This window comes from Gossypium hirsutum, chromosome A03, assembly GCF_007990345.1.
Source record: "Gossypium hirsutum isolate 1008001.06 chromosome A03, Gossypium_hirsutum_v2.1, whole genome shotgun sequence".
NCBI classification, from domain to species: domain Eukaryota; kingdom Viridiplantae; phylum Streptophyta; class Magnoliopsida; order Malvales; family Malvaceae; genus Gossypium; species Gossypium hirsutum.
The window spans coordinates 110,297,856-110,322,173 of record NC_053426.1 but is presented as its reverse complement, the minus strand read 5'-3'; the positions used below and the strand labels follow the sequence as shown (position 1 = coordinate 110,322,173).

The window sequence follows — 24,318 nt, the reverse complement described above, 5'->3', positions numbered from 1 at the left end:
TGAGATAGGTGTGTTGGGTGGAGTAGAGGAGTTGATTTGGTTAGCTAGGTCATTGGTCTGATTGGTTGGGTCGATGGTAATGCCACTTTGAGATTGCGAAGCCATGTTCTCCAAGCTCACCGCATCAATTGTTGATACAGAGATACAACAAGGAAGATGTATGGATGAGAGAATGATGGTTGTTGAGAAGGCCGATTCACCCAGTCAAGGAAGAGAGTCGAAGGTTACAAAAAGTGGTGAAGAGGAGAGCGTGACGACTAGGTGCTAAAAGTAAATTGGTAGGGTATAGGCTTGGTATCATTGAGGAATCGATCCCTTCTTCATTACTCCAGGAGGTATTAACTTGTTGAATTTGTCATCTAGACATCATCACATAGCACATGGATGGATGCCTTCCATGGGACGAGGATGTTTGTGATAAGATAGATTTTTTCATTCATTTTGACTTGATGGTATAGAGCGGTTGAACCCACGTGGTGTTTGGTAACTAATGACACCACGTTCTTAACGGAAGCTTGAAGGTTAGGATACCAGATGGCTTGCACTTGTCTGGATGGTTGTGCTGGAAGGTAGGACTTATGGATGACTTCCCCCGGTTCACTGTTGGCTGGCTTGCTGCTCAAGTGTCCTCCTGGCTTGCCACGTGTTCTTATATGGATAGGGGTATAACACACTAGTGTAAGTGGATCTTTCTCCAAATTTAAAAAAAAAAAAAGTTATACACATGTTTACAATTTAGTTACATATTATAAATATATTCAAGGTCTAATCTCAAGAGCGAAGAGAGGGGTAGTGGGAGCCTTAGACCCTTTAAAATAGAGAATTGTGCTTTTAACTCTTAAAATTATAAAATTATATTTTAGCCTCTCAAAAAATGATATTAAATATTTAATCTAATGACTAGGCTCATAGAATAACTTGATTAATACGATATTGATATTTTAAATATTCAATCAAAATGTTTTAAAATTTAAGAACCAAATTAAATTTTAAACAATATTGAAGGATATATGTGGAATTAATTTTTTTTAAATTACTTTTGGTAGTTATTGTTCCACCTTGATTAGGCATTGAGAGAACCAAAACGATAATACTAATACATAAAAGCATATTGACTTATTTGACTCTTTTAACTTTATAAAATAAGTTATTTTAGTTATTCATTTAATTTTTTATTTTTTTAGTGCTTAAACTTTTGTTTTTCGTCAAATCACCTTAAAATATATAAAAAATAAGCGCTTATTAATTTTACTAACATGGCATACACCTGCGTGTTATGTTAGTAATTAATTAATTTTTTAATATTTAAAAAATTCAAAAAATTATTTTAATAAAAGAGTAAATTAATGGCTAATTTTTTTTTTTTAAAGCTGAAGTTCAAAATAATTGATTATGCCTAGATAAAACGACAAAAATATTGTCCAAGGAGCGAAAAAACCAAAAGAGCTGCATCATCATTCACAGTTTCACACTTGTCCAAGGATAAAATGCGCGCTCCACTAACAACCTCACAGATTTCTGTCCACTCCCTTCGCTAACGTGCGCCCATCCCCTCCTACCCCCTCTCTCTCTCTCCAATGGCGACTACTCTGCAACTATGTCGTTTCTGCATCCGCACCGGTTCTGATAACTTTGGTGGAAGATCCGGCGCTATTCCTTCCCGGCGGAAGCCGATCTCCGTCCGATGCTCCGGCGATTCAGATTTGTCCTCTTCCGTTGCCGTGGATCCCGATAACTTCGATGCAAAGTCTTTCCGGCGTAACTTGACGAGGAGCAAGAATTATAATCGGAAAGGTTTTGGACACAAAGAGGAAACGCTCGAGCTCATGAATAGAGAGTACACTAGTAAGTTTTGCTCCGTACAAAACGAAACAATTTATTTAATTTGAATTTTATTTAAATTTTGTTCTTTTTCCCCAAAAATCTCAGGTGATATTATAAAGAAATTGAAGGAAAATGGAAACGAGTATACATGGGGAAGTGTAACAGTAAAATTAGCAGAAGCTTACGGATTTTGCTGGGGAGTTGAAAGAGCTGTTCAAATTGCTTATGAAGCAAGAAAACAGTTTCCAGATGAAAGAATTTGGATTACCAATGAAATTATCCATAACCCAACTGTTAATAAGGTCTGTTCTTTTCTCTATTACTTGTAACTTTTACGCGGTTTATATGATATAATGATAAAAAGTTACCAAAGAATTAGTGGGTTGTTAGTTTCTTTGCATCAAGTTTTTTTTTTAATATATATATATATGCAGCGATTAGAGGAGATGGAAGTTAAAAATATTCCTATTGAGGAAGGGAAGAAACGGTTTGATGTAGTGGATAAGAAGGATGTTGTGGTTTTGCCCGCTTTTGGAGCTGCAGTTGATGAGATGTTGGTTTTGAATGACAAAAATGTGCAAATTGTTGATACAACTTGTCCTTGGGTAACTAAGGTATCGTCTGCCATAATTTTTTTCTGTCATAACAATTAATTCCTTGTAATCTATGTTATCCGGTCTGGACACTTCATTTTCTGTAAAGTATATGTGTCTTACACGGATTCAGACATGCAAATATATTGAAATATTTAGCAAATTTGAGTATATACAGCATGTGATATTCACACTACTCCGGGTAAAATAGTTTGCAGTTCTTCAATTTTTCTTGTTTGCAGCTTTCGGCATTCAGAAATTTCTTTTGAAACTGAAATTTTTTCTATGTAGGTATGGAACGTAGTAGAGAAGCACAAGAAAGGAGACTTTACTTCAATCATACATGGTAAATATGCTCATGAGGAGACAATTGCAACTGCATCTTTTGCTGGAACTTATATCATTGTGAAGGATATGACTGAGGTATGTCCTAAAGTGACTAAGCATTCTGTTTTCTTATTTTGGCTTGTCCTTTTGTATTTTATTAAGTTAAACTTGTTTGTTTTCGTGCTCTCTGATTTTTGAAGGCAATGTATGTTTGTGATTACATTCTTGGAGGTGAACTTAATGGATCTAGCTCCACCAAAGAGGCTTTTATGGAGGTATAATCTTTGTTGCTTATTTTATTCATATGCAAAATGTACCGAGCATTCTGCAAATATGTAGATGATGGTTGGCTTTTCCATTTGCAGAAATTTAAGAATGCTACTTCAGAGGGATTTGATCCAGATCGTGACCTAGTAAAAGTTGGCATTGCAAATCAAACTACAATGCTGAAGGGAGAGACAGAGGAAATTGGTTAGTAGCACTTTTACACTTATTTTTATATATATATCACTTCTTCCAAGGAATTGCTACTTGAGACACAGATTACATTTTGGTTAACAGGAAGATTAGTTGAGAGGACCATGATGCAAAAATATGGAGTGCAAAATGTCACAGATCACTTCTTAAGCTTTAACACAATTTGTGATGCGACACAAGTAAGTTGAATGTTTGTGACAGTTCGGTTTTTTCCATAAATTTGTGATACGTTTTCTTCTGGAAGGCTTTACAGCACAGGCTGGTTCTTCTTGTGTTCTTCCCCTCAACTGATTGCATACCAATTTTTGTGTTAATACTGAATTAAAGCTCATTTGTTGTCTTTTTCAGGAGCGACAAGATGCAATGTATAAGTTGGTTGATGAAGACCTGGATCTTATGTTAGTTGTCGGTGGGTGGAATTCAAGCAACACCTCACACCTTCAAGAAATTTCAGAGGACCGTGGGATTCCCTCATATTGGATAGACAGTGAGAAGAGAATAGGTCCAGGAAACAGAATAGCTCACAAATTGAAAGTAAGTTTAAGTGCAAAGGAATCTAGTTCTTGATCAACTTCTAATTTTGTCAGCCTAGAAAAACGTATTCTCATCGCTACTTTTTATTTTAAATTATGTGAATGCTGTATTATACCAGCATGGGGAGCTGGTTGAGACAGAAAACTGGCTACCAGAGGGTCCGATCACCATTGGTGTTACATCTGGTGCTTCCACACCAGATAAGGTAATTCTCTTTCATGTGGAATTTCATATTTCTACAATTTGGTTTACTTTTAGCTTGTCTGTTTGGACTCTTTTTTGTCTTTCATGTAGTCTATTCTAAATCCTTGGTTGACATAGGATAGAAAAGGGAAGAGGATGGAAAATGGAGGTTGAAAAAAATGAGGAAAAAATTATTTTCATTAGTGCTAGGTAGGAAGAGGAAAAAGTTTAAAGGGGGAAATAATAGGAAAAATGATCATTTTTCACTCTTATTTACAAAAATAGATCATTTCATATTGAAAAGATGGGGGAAGAGAAAATAAGGGTGGTTAAGTAAAATGTTGCATGCTTTCAAGATTGTTATTAATTATTTAGATTCATTTGTAAAATGATATAATCTTCGTTATTTTTGCTTTTGCTTTTTAACTTTCCCAAACAATTTATGTTTAAAAAAATCCTCCCAAGATTTCACCTTCTCTACCACACAGTAATAATAATTATCACCTGGCAAAAAGCCCTAGGGATCATTAGCAGTATTAACTTCACAGTTTGCAACTTTTTGGTTGTAGCTAATGCAGGGTTTGTCATACTATACTAGTTCTATTAACTTTATATTATATGGTTCTGTTAATAACACTACTTTGTTTATATTATCCAAATTAATATATATGTCTATTTGGATTAATCAGGTTGTCGAAGATGCCCTAATCAAGGTGTTTGACATAAAACGCGAAGAAGCCTTGCAAGTAGCATAAGTATAGGTTCACACAGGTGCATCAGCCAACAATGGGGGGCTCACAGGAGGATCCGACAGTGTAATCGCATATACCTACCCTTGAATTATAGTGTTGTATGTAACTATGTAGCATGAAATGTTTGATATATAGGGATCAATGTGAGCTCACAGTCTCGTACCCTCCCAGGGAGAACAGTAGTGTATCAAATCAGTATTTTATGTTAAAAGACATGCATGGAGCTAATAATTCTCCTATTTACTCTCATCTTTCCAGCACTATCTGTTACATGAATATTTCAGCTACATCTCAAAGAAAATATCAGTAGTTTTCATTATATTTGGCATATTATTGTAAACATCAAATAGGAACCATAAAGAATAATATTAACTATACAAAAATGTCAAGAAGGAGCCATAAAGAATGGTATTGCTATGAAAAAAAATAGTATTGGTAGTTTGAAGCATTAACTCATGACTTTCAATATACTATTTAGTGGGATGTGGAATTAGGGTTGGATTCTTTGTAACTATACATTTCATAAACAAATTTTGCTCCTTTGCTGCCAAGTTGTGGATTTGGTATTGTCCATGACTAGGGTTCTTAACATCTCAGTTGAATGCGTTGTTGCCTTCTTTGGTTTGACTGTAATTGAGATTGAACAATATCTTGAGTGTACCAGAAACTACAAAACTGTGGCTAGCTTGAATGCTCGTATTTTTGCCTTTCCGGCACCTTGAAAACTAGCCACCAATGTTATCTGGTTTCTTGGAAATGGATGACTCGACTATTTCAGGAACCTGATCAAGCAAGCGATTCATCTCATCTGGAAATTCAGCCTTGGCTCGGTTAGTCTTCCCTCCAACGATTACTGTTGTCCCATCTTGCAACGCCCATATCTATTATGCCAAAAAAAAAAAAAAAAAAAAGAGCATACATAAACACATGATGATTCCAATCTAACATAAGAGTGCAATCACCGGTCAAAGTAATTATTTCATTTTATCATTATCAGATTTTCTTCTCAAACAACATCAGTCATCTCTGTAATTTTGTCTTAAAAGATTTGCAGATGAGCTCATACTAGACAAATGTTTTTCACCTGTGCATGAGATAAATAACTGATGCAAGTTGTGAGCATTAGAGCACCAAATCCAGCATAGACTGCTGGGACCCCCGGATCGGTCTGAACAAAACAAGGTTTTATGTTAACAAAGACATGAAATTTTTATTTAAGAGAAATCCCAGAATGCATAATACATGAAATCTTGTCACCTTCAAGTCAAGACCACTACTTCCGATTGCATCAACGATGACGATTTTCGTTCCATCAATCTCTATAGGAAGTTTTGAGTTAGGTCGTCGCACCCCAGCAAATTTCCCTTGTTTATCATATAGGACAATAGACTGCAGATCCCGAGCAAGCATCGATCTGAAGTTCCAGTTGATCAAGGGAACATGTTTAGATAACAATATAAGCATCTCAAAAAGCTATAAAACAAAGCTGCAAAAGATATATACATACATCCCTTTGACATTAGAAGAATCAGTGTCCCCTACTGGTAGAAACGTCCCGAAAAGCTTCTTGTCTCCATTGATCGTTAGAGGTGCCATTGCCAAATTGAATGGCCCTTCACCATCCTTAAGTATCTGCAGTGCCGAAAAACTCCAATCTGTCTGGTATATAGTAATCCCACCATATCTTAAAGGGTCATTTACACTCAGTGTTTTCCTCATTACTTCCTTCCCGTTCATATCGAACAATGATAGATCGGTGTGAAATTGTGAAACCTGAAACAGAAGGTCAAATAGGTTAAAAGAGAAGATCCCTGAATAAAGTTTGTATTGTGTCTTAAAAACATCGAGGCAGGGGCTGCTTTGGGGGCTTTGAAGGTTGTTGAGTCCAATGGTTGATTCGGTTTTTATGGTTGTATATTTCAATTGCTATGAAGAGCTTATGTACTTATCTCTACCAAACGATTCTGGTTCCGTGTTTATGCGTCTTCAAACAGCAAGAAATAAACATTTACCTCTCCGCTATCGTAGTAGTCCATATAGAATTTGTTAACATGAACTTCAGTATTGAAAGCTTCGGTAGGGGTGGAAAGAAAGCCGGTTGGACCCAGTACATCTCCCATAACAAAATTGAGTCCCTGCGGAACAGTGACCGACCCTCGGAAGCTCCCTGTTGCACTAAGTGTTCCACCTGCCATTATCAGCAGCATTGCTAAATGTACTCCGATTGGTGCAAACCGACCAGCCAGTCCCTTAAAAGCATATAATGATGGCCCTTTCAAGAAAACCTGTATTAATCAAACCATGTACATAAGAGGCAACACATCAAACATGATGACCATGCTTATAAGAGTTCAAATATGATTCAATGTTAGTATTTGCAGTAACTTAAAATGGCAAAGAAGAGGAAAATACAACCTCATATCCAGCTCCCATGAGAATAACACCCAAATCACTAACCGATGCTTGAGGAAGGGTATCTGAGAATTCTTGCTTTCGGATGCTATCAGCTGACTGCAAAAAGCTCCATCTGCACACAATGGTGATTTTCAGTAAGTACAAAAATGTCTCTAAAACGTTCCCCCCCCCCAAAAAAAAAAAGAAAAGACAAGAAATTGCTATAAAACATCAAACCTTCTTGCGACCTTAACAAGTGGGATTTGTGTAGTGTAAGTGCAAGCCATAAGTGATGTACCAAGAAGAATCAAAGTTCCAAGGAAGACGGGGGATGAAAACATATGATCAAATCCAAGGGTAAGAACCCATCTCCAAGTGAAGAACCCAAAAATTGGATTTTCTTCAGGGTACTTTTGGAAATAGTATTCAGGGGATTCCCCTTGATCAATTGCAGTACCTAATTGAAAATTCCAAGCATCAAGTTCACATTTTTACAAAACAAAAAGAAACTAAAAATCAAACTTTTTCCCATTTTGGAAACCTTATTTACTTACCAAGAGCCATAAGGCCAGCAACAGTGAACATTTCACCAATAGCCAAAGGCAAGTTAGACAAGATAGCCAAAACTCTTTTGGGAAATTTCTTAATAACCCCCCAAGCTTTTCCTCCACCCTTTGGCTTTGCTTTAATTTCCTCATTACTCAGTTCTGGAGCTGAATCCGTTAATACAATCTTCTTAGATATGTTCTTCCCATCGTTTTTACGACCTTGAGAGGTTTTCACTTTGCAAGTAATGGTGATTGAGAGAGGTCTCCTGTTGAAGGAACTATGGGGTTGAGGATTAAAATTAGAATGAAGAAAAGAGAGTTTAAAGAGATGGGTTTTTGGTATAAAGAGATTTGGGGTTTTTGATGGGTTTAACAGAGTTTCCATTGATGGATTTCGTGAACTACACACAGTCTCTTGTTTTTGGATAGGAAGTGTTAGTTAAAAGATAATTGTTTTCTTTTTTGGGGGTCGTGTAATAATAACGACCGTTTGCTGTTGGCTTATCCTAAGCATGGTATTTTTTATATATGGTGAAATAGTCCTTCTATTATAGGGTCTTAATCAAATTAGTCCCTTTGAGCAATTTAATTGTTAAAAATACTTTTCCAGTCCCTTTCGATTTTGATATTGAGCAAATTGGTTCTTCTCAAAAAAAATTGGTGCAATTTAATCTCCGCTAATTTTGAAAGTGAACAAACTAAGGATAATGAATCACAAAGTTAATTTTGTCAATTATACATAATTTTGATTGGTATAATAATAAATTTAGCTCTCGATGTTTATATTTGAGTAAATGTTGCAAGCTAAATGTATTAAATTAGGATCAAATTGACAAAATGTGTAAATGTTGTAGGCTAGATTTGTTATTACTAATAAAAAATGTACTATTGACGAAAAAACATTAACGTTGTGATTAATTGTCTTTCGTTGCTCATTTTTGAAACCGATAATATTAAATTACTCTGATTTTTTTAGAGAGACTAATTTACTTTATATCAATTTTGAGAGGGATCGTAGAGGTATTTTTACCAATTTAATTTATGTAAAGTCAAATTTGAACATAGTTAACATATATTGTTTTAAAAAATGACATGAAATTTTTTTTTCATTTATAATTTAATTTTAAATAAAATGTTTTATTTACAGAATTATAAAAAAGCTTTCAAAATATAATATTAGTTAAACAATAATAAATATCTTTGTTGAAATTTAATCTTATTTAATTTTTTAAAAAATAATATAAGAAATAAATTAATTTATTTAACAAAAAGAGACTAATTTAATCTAATCTTTATAATAAAGTTACTATACATTCACCTTTTCTCTTTCCATTTTTTTATTAAATTTCTAAAATTCTCAATATTTTAAAATTTGAATAATATTTATAAAAATATATATGCAAATACAATGTAAACACAAGCACATTGTAACTATAATATAGTAAAGATAATTTAAAATAAAACTCACACATAATCAATTACTCTCATAATAAAATTTAATTTTTTTTGAATAATTTCGTTATAAATTCTAATCATATTTATTCTTTTTAACATAATATCTATAATTACATATAATTATTTTCAATCTATAAATAAGAAAATAATACGTCTTAACGTATTCTAAAACATCAAATATTCAGATTCCAAAATTTTAACTTCTACCATAAACCCAAAAATTTATCAATAATAAAAAGAAACACAATTCAATAAATAATTGATTAAAGAATTGTGGGACATATAAATTGAAAGTTGGAACCCTCATGAAGTTAGGTTGAAGTTAGATTTTTAAGGTAAGGGACAAGACAGTAGTAGATTGTTACCAGCTTTTATGCTTGATTTGATAGGAACTCATGTAAATTAAATTTTTAATTATTTGTTCTTTTTACATTAATTTTTATATCATAATCATAATTAAAATGTTTTGTCATTTTCTTTATATTATCAAATCTTATCCAAAGCTTATAAATTTTCATCTGTGTTTACTCCTATACCCATAATGGTTAACTTATTCTTTGATGTATATATTTTCTTTTTCAATTTCATCTTTATTTTTAAAAAGCCAAAAAAGAATCAAAGTATTTTTAATTAAAATGTTGATTAAAACATTAATTATTAATGATTTTAACATGTAATTTATGTGGTAGTATGAGAAAGTATTATATGAAACTGTGATTCTACATCATACATATTCTCTTTTCAATAAGAAAATGACAAATCAAATTTTTTCTTCTTGATTTCTAGCAATTTATAGTTTGATTTGAATTTTTTTCAAAAGGAAAAAGCTGAAATCAAGAAGAAAAATCTAATTTGTCATTCTCTTATTAGAAAGGGATAGGGGTGATATGGAATCACAGTTTCATATAATCCATTCTTATGATAGTCTATGTATATTTTATGCTAAACTAATAATATTTATTTATGTCACATTAACAAATGATTTAAAAAATTATAAAAAAAAATTTAAAAAGTTAAATCACTTTTTGGGGTTTGAACTTAGCAACACTCCCACACAGAGGCCTCAACATTTTTTGTCTAAGTTAATCACTAAACTTCACAATTTTTTCCACGTTGGTGTCTAAATTTTTATCCAAGTTAGTCTTTGATATTTTCTTAAAAACCCCAAAATTTAGGTCCTAATACGGGAATGATTGTCAAATTCATGGCCCAATATGGGAACCATTGTGAAGCTTAGGGACTAACTTAGACAACAAAATTTCAAGCTCTAATATGAGAACAATTGCCTAGCTCGGACCCTAATATAGGAACAATATTTAAGTTTAGAGGCTAACTTGAATAAAAAGAATTCAAATCTCAATGTGAGGGTTATTGCTAAGTTTAAGCCTCAATTGTGATTTAACCCCAAAAATTATATAAAGTTTATAATTAAAAAAAACATGAAATACACATATATCATGGGTTACCTCACCAATATCTTAAAAATTTTATCTTTTAATCAATATTTTTATTTAAAATAATAATTTAATTATTTTTAAAAAAATTAAACCTCAAACTGATCTAAAAAAATAAAGAATAAATATTAAATTAACAAAAAAAATATAAAAACTAAAATTTTTCATATAACAAAACCTAGGAGAGCTGAGTTTAACAATAATGATGAAAGGCTGAAAAGTGAAAAATTACACAATTGAAACAATATTCAATAATTACATATACGGGAAAAAAAACATTTCCAAACTGGAAAATAACCTGACAAACAAACATGTAATATCGAAAACATAAATACTGCAAATCAATCAAACATGGATCATTTTTCTTTTTTTGTTGTTGTTAGCAATAAATTTTCAGTTGTTGGGATGTTTTATAATTCTTTGAAGAACAACAGTCCTTGCTCTTCTAACATCTCTGCTACAAATATCAGCTTGTTGTCCTAAATCTTCCACGTTCTTCATAAACATCCCCAGTTTCTTTTTAATTTCATCGATCCCAATTTTCACAGCTTCTTCTTCAACTGCAAAATCTGCAGTTTTCAACATGGATTCAATCTCAATCTCCAATCTATCAATGAGGATTCTTATGTTATCCAAATCTTTAATGGCAACGTATGTTCCTGCTTGCATCGAACTAATCACTTCCTTTTGTCCTTTCAATGCGTTTTCGTAGTTTTTCCATAAAGAATCAATCCATTTCCCCATCGAACCTAATGGGATTGATGCTGCAGCTGCGAGAGCCGCTGCCACCGGTGGAGCAGCCATGGCTGCCGCCACGACGGAACATATGAAAACAGTGGCGAACGTAGCGACAAATATCATACTAGACACCTTCCGCCATGCATGTATGTACCTTAGCTTCTTATCGAGCTTGTTCTTACGAAGTTGTAATTTTTCAAGCATTGCCATTTGTTGTTTATAAACAGATTGAAATATTTGAAAGAATTCTTCGGTGAATGGATCTCCGGCCGCCTTGAAGTTCTTCAACTCTTCTAATGTTCTCGCGTATTTAATTTCACTGCCACTATCACGGCCGCCAGTTTCTGTTTCCTCATCAAACTGTTGTAATGCGACGAGGATCAGTAACTGACTGTCGCGCGCACGTTTCAAACACTTCTCTAATGCCGAGCAAAAATCGAGTGTTTTCAAGCTGTTGTCGAAGTATTCTTCGACTAGCTCGAACAGTTCTTGGTTCTTCCATATGTCTTTCTTAAATTCCAAGATAACTTTAACGATCTCTTGGTTCATTTCTAAAAGGCAGTCGGTTACCTCTTTTAATGAATCGAATGAAAGTGCTCGGACTTCGACGCCTACTGCAAGTGTGTTGATCACTTGATTTGTTCGAGCTTGGACGTTAGTGTCGAAGGTCTGCAACTCCATGTCGAGCTTACAAGCTGCTTCGTAGGAACTCAGTTCGGTCGTGGAATGTAAATTACTGCTAACATTCATAGCCGCCGATAATGATGTTGTTTCAGATGCCTTCTTGCTGGTATGATTTCCCATGATTACTGATTTAAATTATGAGCTGAATACCAGAAAAATAAATGGGATTTATATATGTATAAAAACAAAAAAACAAATTGGAACAAGAACAAGATCTCTACTTTACCAAACTAAACCGCCCCACTAAAGAAAAATCAGATTTTGAACAGTGTTTTTAATATTTTATATAGAAAAGAACCCAAAAAAAGAGAAAATCTAGAAAACCCAGAGAGGGAAACAAAGAAGAAGACTTTGAATCTTATGATGAGAAGATAAATATGAAGAGTTGATAGGGTTTTGTCTTGGAGAGAAAGAAAGCAATTAGTGATGAAGTTGGAGGTGAAATGAATGATTGATGAAGAATCTTAAAGAGACTTAAACCGTTAAGAAGCAAGAGATTGTGAGAAAAACTAAAAATAAAAAAAATTAGAGCTTTAGGGCTGGGGAATGGGAATTGTTTTTGTTTAAAATATAAAGAGATTTTTCATTAGAGAATAGCTTGCACGCATGAGATTGAAATTTTGGGACATGGAAAGGGAAACGCGGGAAGCAAGGTGTTTTTCTCTTTCTATCTCGTAATTAAACTAGTTTTCTCTGTGAACAGTTTTCACGCGCTAAAGGTACGGCCCAACAAAAAGAGGAGAACTTGCTATGGTTAAAGTTTGAAGTGTTTTACAAAATATGAGTATAAAATTTAAATTTTGAGTTAATTTAACCAAATTTTGAGTTTACGTTGAGTTAAATTTTATAATTTAAATAATTTAAATAATAGATTGGTGTAAATATCTTTTTAATTTCTGTCAATTTTAAAAATAATTAAATTGATCTCTTTCAATAAAAATCACAAAAAAAAGTTAAAAATAATTTTTTAAAAATCCAAATATTTATTAAAATTTAAAATATTTATAAAAATTTTAAAATATATAAAAATATTCTAAAATAATAATTTTGGGACCTAAATGAATTAATGATTCAAATTTATGATACTTATCTTATTTTTATTATTATCTTGATTTGAAAAAGTTTTTAAATATATATAATTTCAATTTTATTTATTCTAACATGGAATTAGTTCTACTGTAATAATATTTTACTATGATATGTTTAATTTTTTATTTAATTCGAACAATTTTGACTTGACTCGATTAAAAAAATCAAATTGAGTTAGAATGGTAAAATAGGACTCATCAATTGGATTAACTCAAAATTTTTTCACTCGATTCGATTGAATTCTCACTCTTAATTAAAATTATACCAATGATTATAACTTTCACCGGATGATTTTTAAATAAAATTTTGGATTCAGTTATAAAATAATATTAAAATATGATTCATTCAGTGTAAATAAAGTATTTATAACATGTAATAAAAATAAATGAGTCTTTTTTAAGAAAAATGTTTAAGTTGAAGTTTTAATAAGTGTGTGTCTTGAGTTAAAATTTTATTTGTATTAATATGTTATAGAAAATATTAAAAAATCAAAACATTATTATATTGGTATTTGTTATTTGTAAAATATAAGTGTATTTTTATTATTATTCAATTGAGTTGATGTCCGACAATACATAATTTAATATATTATATTTAGAGTTGAATTCGATGCAATTTAAAATTTAATCCTGATTTAATATATCTATCGGATATCAATTTAATGTGATTTTGATTCAATTTGATGCTAAGACTTACTTGAAATAATAAAAACATATACTCACAAATATTAGATAATATTATATTTTAAAAGTTTTATTTAGAATTAATTATTACAAGCACTAAATTGATTAAATAATACAATCCAAGGTGAAGCTATGAAATTTTTTTAGTGAGACTGGAACCGAGTTATAAAATTTTTGAGAGATAAATAAGTAATTTTAACATATACTAATTTATAATTCTATTATTTTTTAAGGGACCAAATAGATTTTTTTTTCAAATTTTGGGAGGGCAAAGTGCAAATTTATATAGATTATCTCATAAATTTATTATTTTTAAAGAGGCTAAATTAAATATTTTCATTTTTAAGGAGGCTAAAGCTATTGTTAGCTACTCTAGCTTCGCTTCTAAATACAATATCTAAACTAATTAATTAAATAAATTTAGTTTTATACAGAGGCGTAGCCAGGGGTTGGCAGGGACCCCGGTCCTCCTAAAATAATTTTTTTTTCATTTAGGTCTTTGAAATTTTTAAAAATTTTAAATTAGTAAATGCAAAATTACACTTTACTAAAAATGATAAAAATTTAATTTAATCCTTTAAATTTTATAAAGATATAGGCTATTTAAATAATAAAATTATATTTTTACTATCATAAAAATTAAAATTTAATTTCTACTCTCCTAAAAATAATTTCTACCTTCATTCCTGATTTTACATCTACCGAATTTAAATCTAAAATCTCAAATTTTCAATATTATCCTTAAACAAAAGCTTGACACCTTTTGACAAAATCTAGTTATGGTTATTGTAAAGGAAAGAGATAGGTGTAAACTTAGTCTCCAAGATAGAAGGTGACATTAGATAAGGAGAAGACTACAAGTCTTTTTATTTAGAAAATTACAAAGTTCTGGTCTGAATTTATTAGTTAACCAACCATCACAACTACACCCACTTTTACTTGTCGGTCCAAATTCCTTCATTGTCAAGTTAAAAGCCAAAGAAGAGTGGTAAGAAAGCTTTTCTGCTTCATTAATCTTACTTCAGTTTCCAGTGATTTTCATTTAATCCTATTTAGAAACATGACATTTATATTTTCTTTTACAATAACATGTTGGTTCTTGTTCGGTAATGAAAGACAAACCCCCTTTTTTTTTCTTTTTGAATAATTATTTAAAAAAATGTTTAGTATAATATTGGATACCTAAATTCAACACTTTTTCTTAATTTGATAACTAGATATTTTTTCCTAATTTGGTACTTAAATTTATCAAATATTATACAAATTATGTAAAATACTAATGGTGCTAATTTTTTTATTTTTGTTATGCTATAAAAATATTGTCAGTATTAGAGAAAATCCATGTTAAAAAATAAGTAGCTTAACAAATTAATATTAAATAAGAAAAAAGATTTTTTAAAACCCCAAATTAAAAGAAATTCATTAGTTTCAATTGATAAAATAATTAATTAAATAAATAAAACTAAAAGTAATTGAACGTATAAGATATAAAAAAATCATATCACTTGTCACATGTCGGTCATAAATTAATTATTTTTGCTACCTCATAAAAAAATAACATTGTTAGTATATTGGAATAATTTGCAAAACATTTGACAAGTACCAAATTGAACAAAAAAAGATTAGGTACCAAATTAGGAAAAAGAGCAAGTTCAGATACCAAATTGGACCCTCGGAAAGTTTAAGTACCAATTTAAGAAAAAATGTCAAGCTTGGGTATCAAATTAGAAAAAAAATATCAAGTTTAAATATCAAATCAGACCCAAAAAAAAGTTTAAATATCAAATTAAAAAATATATATATATAAAATTCAGATGCCAAATGTTATATTAAGCCTTTAAAAAATACCAACTTTCTTTGAATACAAGACCTAAACTACTTATGTAATGACACATATATACCATTAGTTTGGTAAAGTTGGATATTAAAAAAAATTATTAACAATCTTATTATAGATTTTGATAATATCTACTCTTTTGATACAATGTATTGACCCATAAATTGGAGGATAATACACTTTAACGCACTTAAACTTACGTCATCTTATATTAATAAGAATGTTACCAATCGAACTAAAACTCAATAGACATATTTTATTATATTATTTCAATCTGTTATGATATTAATGGATATAAATCAACATGTATCTATACAAAATTTAAATAATATTATTATATTTTCAAATTGATAAATAAAGTATGGATTAATACTAAAATATTCCCAAGCATAAGTTTAGTAGCCCTAGAAGTTTGGGTTTGCTTTGCTTCTTTCTCTCCTTTCTTCTTCTTAGGCAATTTCTTCTTTGCCTTGTAAAATAAAGCCAAATGGATAACACTTTTGGACTTAAATGCAATGTTTTAAAAATTGAACCGGTCCAATAATAAACAATAATTTAATAATTTAAAAAATATTTTTAAAAAATATAAATATGTTTAATTATTATTTTTATCTCAAATTTTTTATTTTTTACCGATTCTGAACAAATCACTCAATGATCGATTCAATCTTTTTTATTTAAATTGATATACTAATTGATTTGATCCGAATCTAACAAAACAGTTCGAAAATTAAATGATAAGCCACACTTAACCTTCAAGGAAAAAAGAGAGATGGTGTATAGTTTCAATTTCACATTTCTTGTTCTTCAGTTCTCATTTGTATTATTTATGTTCAAGTTGTTATAATTATAATTTTACATTTTTTTAAATGAGAAATAAGATAATGGCAATTTTGTAAATTTATGAGAAAGAAAGGGGTGTTTTAAATGGAGAGTTGGAGACTCGTCAGTCATAAGAAGCAGCAACAATGAAGCGAAAAGTAAGCGAGTGGTGAATCTGGTAACAGCAGCGCCTGCCTTCCATGTACCGGTTTTTGGGATGACACGTGGCTACAATATACTGGCAGCCGCAATTTCAAAATTATTTTCACGCCACGTCATAAAATAGATGCTTGACGTCACGTCCTCTGTAACGCTCCCCCACTTCTTGGGCTTCGCTTTTCTCTTTTCGGCCTATCTATGAAACTGTAGAATTTTTAAATAGATTGATTTTAATCGATTTATTTATTTTTTTATAAATTATAAATTTTCTTTTTTGAAAAAATTAATTATTAAATATAATAAAAATTAAACAGAAAATATATTTGATTAATAATACGAGTTTTAATATTTACGGCTTTTTGATAAATAAAAAAAAAGGAAAAAATTCATTCATTAGGGCTATCTTCAATCCATATAGTACCATCTATAATATTCAATGCAAACTTAGCAAGTATATGGGCACCAAGTTTCCCATCTCTTTTAATAAAGGACCAAGAAATTTATCAGAACTTACAAAAAAAGGAAATAATATTTTCGATCCTGGAAAAGGAGCCATTTCCCTTGGTTAATTTTGAAAACGTATTAACTGCAGATATATGAACTTTGTTTCTCTTAATTGTCACTTTTATTCAATTTATATTATTGATTTTACATGCAATCATTAAGGGTTATATCGAGCTAACAAAGAGACAGATTTAACATACATAATTAGGGTTCAAATAATTTGGAATTAAATTTTAATTTTTTGTCTACTAATTACTACATTATTTATCATTGAGTTATTCCACTAAAGTACTAGGATTGAACTCTCATTTATTATGTATCATTACGATAGCAACTTAATAAGTGCTGGTTCAATGATCTTGTAATAAGAATGTTACTTTCATAGGATATCATTAATTTATTTGGGTTAAATTCGTTCTTCCAATATGATCCTATTTTATATTATGGTAATCATTACATCTTCCTTCGTGAAAAAGCCAATTACTAACAAAATGTAACACCCCTATACCATGTTCGACCTAAGGAACCTGATATAGGAATATTACATTTGGTGCCAAAGTGATTTTGGTTAATCACTAAATATATTTTGAACATAAAAAATATATATAATAAATTTAAATAATTTACATTTTAGCCCCTATTACTACTTGGAACATACTCGATCTTCCTAAGTACATGTCATTCTATTCAAAATTTTAAAACATACCCTCTTGATACTTGGAGATGTGATGAGATGAATGCTCGAAATCTCAAATACAACTCTTCAAAATTACTGTACCTAATCTGCGCACGGAAACAAACCGTACGCTGAGTATACACTCATTGGTATTACTATAATTCAAATACTTAAGGTAAAAAAAATAAATATGCACATTTAATCTTACCACCATTTACTTTCAATGAATCATTCATGCATTTAAACTTTAAATTTTATTACTAATAATATCTATCTTAAATAGTTTTCCTTCATTTTAATTTACATATCTCCTTACTATATCAATATTCATTTCATACATTTCATCAATAACCATTTCATAAACCATAATTTCATACATTTCATTTCCATACCCCAATTAAATATCTTATTCCATTTCATATCTAAAATCTTACAACATTAGTCTTTCAATAATCAGTTCATACGTTGTTCTATCATTTCTTATTAATAGCTATTTCCAAATAGCACTTATTTACTTAGATTTAAACATCATCTCACTATATCAAAAAAAAAAAATATATATATATATATTAAAATTTCATTTTAATATCCTATTTCAATTCTTATTCAAAATCACTCAATATCTTTTCTATTACCGGTTCATTTATTTACCGCTATTAACACGACTCGGACTTTAGCAGATACACGGATCCAACCAAAACACACCAGTATGGCACTCAGTGCCTCATAAGATAATTCGAAGTAATAGTTGACACCCAATGTCTCATCGGCCAAGCTGAAATAAGTTGGTACCCAGTACCTCATCGAATCTATCCGAAGTAATAGTATGACACCCAATGTCTCATCGACTAGAGGTCAAAGTATCCCTAAGCACTTCTAACTATGGCATGCCAATTATATCTGACTCAGCCCTATTAGTTAACAGGAAATTCAAATACATTTCAATTTCACTCAATATTTATATCAATTTCACTTCAATCATAATTTGTCATACTTTCAATTCAAATCACTTTCCACTTTCCAATTAATATACATTTCAAATACTTACATATATTCATAATTCAATTCAATTTTATTCAATTCAATATCAATACTCACCTCATTTTACTTACAATGCATTTTAATTAAAATATAACAATTAATAATAAATAGATTTGAATTATAGTAATACAAACCGTATATCCTCGTGTTATTCCTCGTCAACTTTCTCTTTCTCCTTCTTAGCCGATGTTTCCGGCACGACGTTAGCAAATTAACTTTGAATCCTTACCCTAATTTCCCTTTTCTTTTTCTTTCTCTCTTTTCTCCCCTGTTTTCGTTTCAATTTTGTTTGTTCTTTCTTTTTGTTTCCTTTATTTATTTGTTTAATTATAATATAATAATATTTTATTCATATACTTAAATATTAAGTATGTATTTAATATAAATATATGTATATTATACATACACATGGAATTATATTTTGTATGTTTTATTTATTTTATTTTATGTTATTATATTAATATAATATAATAATTTAATAATAAAATAATATTTACTTATTATTATAAGTAATTGTTATTAATTTATGTATTTTATTTCACCACATGTATTTCACTATTACTACACAATTGGCACTTATGGCTTAATTATTAATTTAGTCCCTTGACTTTTCTCTATTCTATAATTAAGCTTTTACACTTTATTCAATTTAATCCCTATACCTAATTAACCTTAATTCAAACTAATTCACCTAACCAAAACCTAATTAACCACACATCTAATTTCGTAAATACTTATTAAAAATATTTACGAATCCGTTTTACAAAAACAGTAACCTGAAAATGCACTTTTCTGATACCCGTAAATTTTGGGTCATTACACAAAAACTGTGGTCTTGTTACTTTTCCAGTTATCATACAATGTCAATGAGAGGATATCGTTTAGCTTTTATAGGGTTATGAATTCCACTATTGTAAATAAAGTTATGTCATGCATAAGTCGTATAGCCAACGCGTCAGGTTTTGGCTCTTTAACTATTTGAACTCCAACTTTTAATACATCAAATTATACAAGTCATGCACACATAGTTACTTACTCAAGATTAAGCTAATTCACACTATAACTGCACAAGTAAATTAATCCAGAAAAGAATCTAGTATTAATTTGATTTGGGTCTTGTCCGATGTGTTGTTAATCTAGACAATCACATCTATATCTCTATCTTTTGGGAGTAAACCACTCCAATACCCAAGATAATGTATCTCTCTATTTGGACTTGATAGACGACATAATAGTCCTTTAATCGTCTTGCCCAATTTCAATTCATCAGACTATGAACCTTATAGATTACCTACTAATATAAGTTGTCTTTTCGCATTATGATCTGACCGTATAATACAAGTAAGTATTAGTTATACATTAGGTAATTAATGAGTCAATACTTTCTTACATTTTGCTTTGCGTGCAAAAACCGTTAATAAGATATGCAATTAATATAAACTACACATAGATGTCACATGGCTAGAACTTTTGTCTGGCAAACCGTGTGGTTTTAGGCAATTCCTTGGGTTCAAATCTACCTAAGTCAACCTTACTCTCGAAAAATGAAAATTCTTGTAGAACTTCTCTAAGGCACCGATGCAAAGCGGAAGCAAACTCTGAAAAGGAAAAAGCTAAAAACAGACAAGGAAAGCTACAAAAAGAGAGTGCACATAAAGTGGTTGAGTAAATGCTCTCAAATATTTCTTTAACTTAGAAAGAATGAAGTGATTACAAATGAAGAAGGAGACCTCTATTTATAGTTGAACTCTCCCAGATCCAACGGTACAAATTGAATTACATCAATGGTTGATATTAGTTCTCATCTACAATAAGGAAGTCCTAAGGGATTTAAATTCTATAAATGTTTATCCTTTAGCATTTACAAGAATCATCTTGGTAAAATACAATTTATTAAAATGTTTCAGTTCAGCCAGGATTCAAGTAGATGGGCTTCAAGTCTCTTCCAAGTGATGGACCAATTTTGATGGGCCGGATGACCCCAAGGGAACATAAAAGGTTTGGAATATGAACACCAGTTTGGGCTCCTTTGCGCACCCTGTGTGTAACACCCCTAACCTGTATTTTTTGCCAGAATAATGTTACGAAGCATTACCGTAAAAACATAACTTAAAAAATTCATTTCTAAACATTACCATAATCATAGCATAATCCATTCATACACATGCATATCGTCCCTTATTCAAACCCTTGGGGCCTTAAAAACACTTTAGAAACGATTCGGGACTAAATTGGAAACATTTGAAACATTGAGGAAAAAGTTAGAAAAATTAGGTTTAGGGGTCACACGGCCGTGTAACAACCAAAGTAAGGACACATGGCCATGTCCCAGCCCGTGTAACTCTCTGACTTGGGTAGCACGGCCAAGCCACACACCCGTGTGCTAGGCAATGTAACTGCCTGACTTGCAACCTTTAAAACCTACAGGGCTCACATGTCCGTGTGTCAGGTCACGCGAATTGTAAGACGAAAGGTCTAGCCCCGTGACACTAGTTGTGGCTTGGCAAACTAATATCCATGCATGTCATGTAGTATTGGAATTAAGGACAGAATGATTGAGAATATTATCAAGAAGAATCCCATATAAGTTCATTGGGAACAAAAATCAATCCTAGACGATATTATTTCCTAAACAAATTGATAGAGGTTGTTTGAAGGTATGATGATCGTGATGCTACTCTTAGATGGACAGTAAGTAAAGCTAAGGAGAGATTAAAAGCTTTGTAATTCTTTATTTATGTTTTCTTGATTTTTGTTTCTTGTGCTTTGATTCAATATAAAAAAGAGAGAGGAGAGAAAGATGGAAGTAGGAAGAAAGAAAAGAAAAGAAAAACAAAGTAAGAAAATATTTAACCCCTTTTTAAGTTTTAAAAAAATTAACCATATGTCAAGACATAATTGGTTGAGAATTACTACATCTAACAAAAAAATATTTTAAATACCTAAGTCAAAAAGGTGTTATAATTCAAGGACTAATTTTGCATTTAAGCCAAAACAATAAAAAGAAAAGTGGAGATCTAGGGTTTTGGACGACTACCCCAAGTTCACACTATAAAAAACAACATAACCCTCAACAACTCTCCAACCAAAGCCGAAACTGTGAAAACATGAGTCCAGTTTCTTTCTCCATTTTTTTTATCTTCATTCATTAGCTTCGTTTTTTTCTGCAGAAAATCTTCATGTTTTTGGTTCTTTTTAGTTGAATAATAGGAGATGGCCTTCATAATCCCAAATGAGCTAAAGATAAAAAGGTGCTTATTTGATTCATGGGAGGCCAAAATCAAATACCAAAATCTGGGGGTTTCGCTGATGGCGCGTTTTCTTTAATTTTTAATCGAAGGTGTTTATTAGTAACCTCTTCAGACATTATCCTTGTTCTTCCAAAATTTTAGACTTCTTAATGTTGATAATTAGTATTTAAAAACATTTCCTTTTTGGGGTTACCAGTATGGTTTTTGGCCAGCTTTAATTTTTATCTTATGAATGCTCTATTGATTTTCTGGGTTTTTCATAAACTGGGAAATGCATTTGTTTGCTTAAAAGATCTATTTTTGCTTCAGATTCAGCAGAAAAGAAAACAAAAATGGAAAAAATCCATGCTTCAGTGGCTTGCTGTAAATACAAAATTTAGCAGTAAGTGGTTTATAACTGAAATAATGGCAATCTTTCGACAAATAAGGCAAATCAAAAGCTGTAAAATGGGAAAACCAAGCCATAAATATGGACGTGACTGTTAATCTATTGACAAAGTGGTATCTATTAAGGACAAGTTTGAATGAAAAAACAAACATGGTGTTCTTTGTTTGAACAGCCTAATTGTTACGAGGAGTGGCAAACCTTCTGACAATTCCAGCCATGTATCTCCCTTGATGCTCAGCAAGTGCTAGCTCTGTTTCACTTGGTTCCCTTGTACCGTCACCGGAATAAACACCGGCACCGTATGGGGATCCTCCTCTGATTGAATCCATTTTGAACATTCCAGAACCAAAAGTGTAGCCAATAGGAACATAAACCATCCCATGGTGAGCTAACTGTGTGATGGCAGTCCACCTGAATTGCAGAAAAATATATTGTTTTAAAGGCATTTTCATTACATAAAACATCAGATCAACTCGAAGGATATACTCACGCGGTCGTCTCCTGGCCGCCGCCTTGTGTCCCGGTGCTCACAAAGAAACCAGCGGGCACACCTGCAAGCCTCTGTTGCTCCCACAAGTGTGCCGTAGAATCGAAAAAAGCCTTCATCTGTGACGCCATGGAACCGAACCTCGTCGGAAAACCGAACAACAACCCATCAGCCTCCACCAAATCATCAACCGATACAAAAGGCAACTCATCTTCCTTCTGTGGCACCCTCATCTGTTCCAATACATCCATCGGTAGTGTCTCCGGAACCCTATACAAAAACCCTTCAACCCCATCAATGGAATCGACTCCTTTCTTCATCCTTTTAGCTAAACATTCCACATGACCATACATGGAGTAAAAAACTATGAACACCTTGAGTTTCTTCGATTCTTCTTGAAATAAACTGTTCTCAATTTGGTTCCGAAGAGGAGCATCCCTAACAGGGTCTGCAAGATCTTGATCTGATGCTTCTATGGCTGATCTTTTCTTGCTGAAAATACAACCACCTCCTTTACCCATTAAAGCTCAAAAGAAACCTGTTTAAGCTTATAAGAATATACCCTGTAACAGACAACAAGAAAGAAAGAAGATGAAAGGGGGGAAATTGAATGTCAGGTAATGTATTGGGATTAGGGAAATGGAGTTGACCGCTTTGTTTGAGCTGTTCTTTGGTCTGGACTTTGTAAACTGAGCTGGCCGATATTCGCTGGCATAACAATGATTGTATTAGCTTTGAAAATCAATGGTCTTCCACAATTGGCAACTGTAACATGTTTTCTCCTTTAAATATTTGTAAAATTAACATGATCCAATACCATTTTTTCCCTTCTTTCTTTTATAGAATTCATCGTTGATTTTAAGGGTGAAGTTAAATGACATGAAAAGGGTGTGGCACTATGATTTTACAGTTTATAAGTAATATTTTTTGAGGTTATATTATTTTTCATCTACAGCTAGCACGTATAACGTGTTCAACTAAAAACTAGCAAAAAAAAAACATATTAGAACATGAAGGACAATTCAATGCACCTACAAAACAATTGGAACAAATTCAGTGGTTCTGTTGTTATATAATACAAGTTTGCATATCAGTGTCTGAAAACACCTAAATTCAGACAGAGATTACATTGAACACCAGCAAACAAGCAACTCCACCAATCAAAGGCTTATAATATATATATATTTGTTTTGAGGATTTCTTGTGTTTCCCAGCTTACTTGTGTCAGAATTATGAACGTTTCATAGACCCATTAATTCTTATCTAAACTCAAAAAATAGATATCATCGAATTGATTTTAATCCGAAAATGATCCAAACTCAAAATAATCTTTTGCTTGGAAACTACCATCCAAGGTACCTTTCAATATAGTTACAACAGTGAAGTACTTATACAGTATATCATTACTTCCAAGTCCA

General features: G+C 31.4%; 4 protein-coding genes and 1 non-coding gene across 6 annotated transcripts; 2 read left to right on the top strand and 3 right to left on the bottom strand.

Annotated features, from left to right (window-relative positions):
* The first annotated feature begins 1,399 nt into the window (after positions 1–1,399).
* LOC107886975 (4-hydroxy-3-methylbut-2-enyl diphosphate reductase, chloroplastic) lies at positions 1,400–4,939 on the top strand. Its single transcript, XM_016811090.2, has 10 exons — positions 1,400–1,845; positions 1,930–2,126; positions 2,259–2,438; positions 2,709–2,840; positions 2,945–3,019; positions 3,110–3,215; positions 3,306–3,400; positions 3,570–3,755; positions 3,874–3,960; positions 4,628–4,939. Exons 1-10 carry the CDS (start codon positions 1,578–1,580, stop codon positions 4,691–4,693), a joined length of 1,392 nt encoding a protein of 463 aa, XP_016666579.2. The 5' UTR covers positions 1,400–1,577; the 3' UTR covers positions 4,694–4,939.
* A 42-nt stretch (positions 4,940–4,981) lies between these two features.
* On the bottom strand, positions 4,982–8,124 carry LOC107886974 (cytochrome c biogenesis protein CCS1, chloroplastic). The gene is made up of 8 exons (XM_016811089.2): positions 7,639–8,124; positions 7,322–7,541; positions 7,106–7,217; positions 6,703–6,975; positions 6,198–6,463; positions 5,948–6,104; positions 5,775–5,858; positions 4,982–5,571 (listed from the first exon to the last, which is right to left on the bottom strand). Exons 1-8 carry the CDS (start codon positions 8,015–8,017, stop codon positions 5,416–5,418), a joined length of 1,647 nt encoding a protein of 548 aa, XP_016666578.2. The 5' UTR covers positions 8,018–8,124; the 3' UTR covers positions 4,982–5,415.
* A 2,563-nt stretch (positions 8,125–10,687) lies between these two features.
* LOC121222047 (UPF0496 protein At4g34320) lies at positions 10,688–12,575 on the bottom strand. Its single transcript, XM_041101934.1, has 2 exons — positions 12,190–12,575; positions 10,688–12,105 (listed from the first exon to the last, which is right to left on the bottom strand). Exon 2 carries the CDS (start codon positions 12,081–12,083, stop codon positions 10,935–10,937), a length of 1,149 nt encoding a protein of 382 aa, XP_040957868.1. The 5' UTR covers positions 12,084–12,105; positions 12,190–12,575; the 3' UTR covers positions 10,688–10,934.
* Positions 12,576–21,999: 9,424 nt separating this feature from the next.
* Positions 22,000–22,143, top strand: LOC121225486 (small nucleolar RNA snoR83). Its single transcript, XR_005923365.1, has one exon. It is a non-coding gene; the product is annotated as a small nucleolar RNA snoR83 (small nucleolar RNA).
* Positions 22,144–22,360: 217 nt separating this feature from the next.
* LOC121222038 (probable NAD(P)H dehydrogenase (quinone) FQR1-like 2) lies at positions 22,361–23,803 on the bottom strand. Of its 2 annotated transcripts, XM_041101924.1 has the most exons (3): positions 23,551–23,803; positions 22,904–23,463; positions 22,361–22,824 (listed from the first exon to the last, which is right to left on the bottom strand). In XM_041101924.1, the coding sequence occupies exons 2-3, from the start codon at positions 23,419–23,421 to the stop codon at positions 22,587–22,589; spliced, it is 756 nt and encodes a 251-aa protein (XP_040957858.1). In that variant the 5' UTR covers positions 23,422–23,463; positions 23,551–23,803; the 3' UTR covers positions 22,361–22,586. The 2 variants fall into 2 exon arrangements, with proteins under 2 accessions (XP_040957858.1, XP_040957860.1); XM_041101926.1 differs by having other exon boundaries at positions 22,904–23,780.
* Positions 23,804–24,318: the final 515 nt, after the last annotated feature.

Excerpts from the sequence above, each read along its gene's own strand:
- LOC107886975 (XM_016811090.2), top strand. The coding sequence starts at position 1,578 with ATGGCGACTACTCTGCAACTATGTCGTTTCTGCATCCGCACCGGTTCT. Across the intron at positions 2,127-2,258 it reads ATAACCCAACTGTTAATAAG|CGATTAGAGGAGATGGAAGT; the intron begins GTCTGTTCTTTT and ends ATATATATGCAG. Across the intron at positions 3,401-3,569 it reads CAATTTGTGATGCGACACAA|GAGCGACAAGATGCAATGTA; the intron begins GTAAGTTGAATG and ends TGTCTTTTTCAG.
- LOC121222038 (XM_041101924.1), bottom strand. The coding sequence starts at position 23,421 with ATGGGTAAAGGAGGTGGTTGTATTTTCAGCAAGAAAAGATCAGCCATA. Across the intron at positions 22,825-22,903 it reads GGCGGCCAGGAGACGACCGC|GTGGACTGCCATCACACAGT; the intron begins GTGAGTATATCC and ends TCTGCAATTCAG.
- LOC121222047 (XM_041101934.1), bottom strand. The coding sequence starts at position 12,083 with ATGGGAAATCATACCAGCAAGAAGGCATCTGAAACAACATCATTATCG.
- LOC107886974 (XM_016811089.2), bottom strand. The coding sequence starts at position 8,017 with ATGGAAACTCTGTTAAACCCATCAAAAACCCCAAATCTCTTTATACCA. Across the intron at positions 7,218-7,321 it reads CTTGTTAAGGTCGCAAGAAG|ATGGAGCTTTTTGCAGTCAG; the intron begins GTTTGATGTTTT and ends CATTGTGTGCAG. Across the intron at positions 5,859-5,947 it reads GTAGTGGTCTTGACTTGAAG|ACCGATCCGGGGGTCCCAGC; the intron begins GTGACAAGATTT and ends TGTTTTGTTCAG.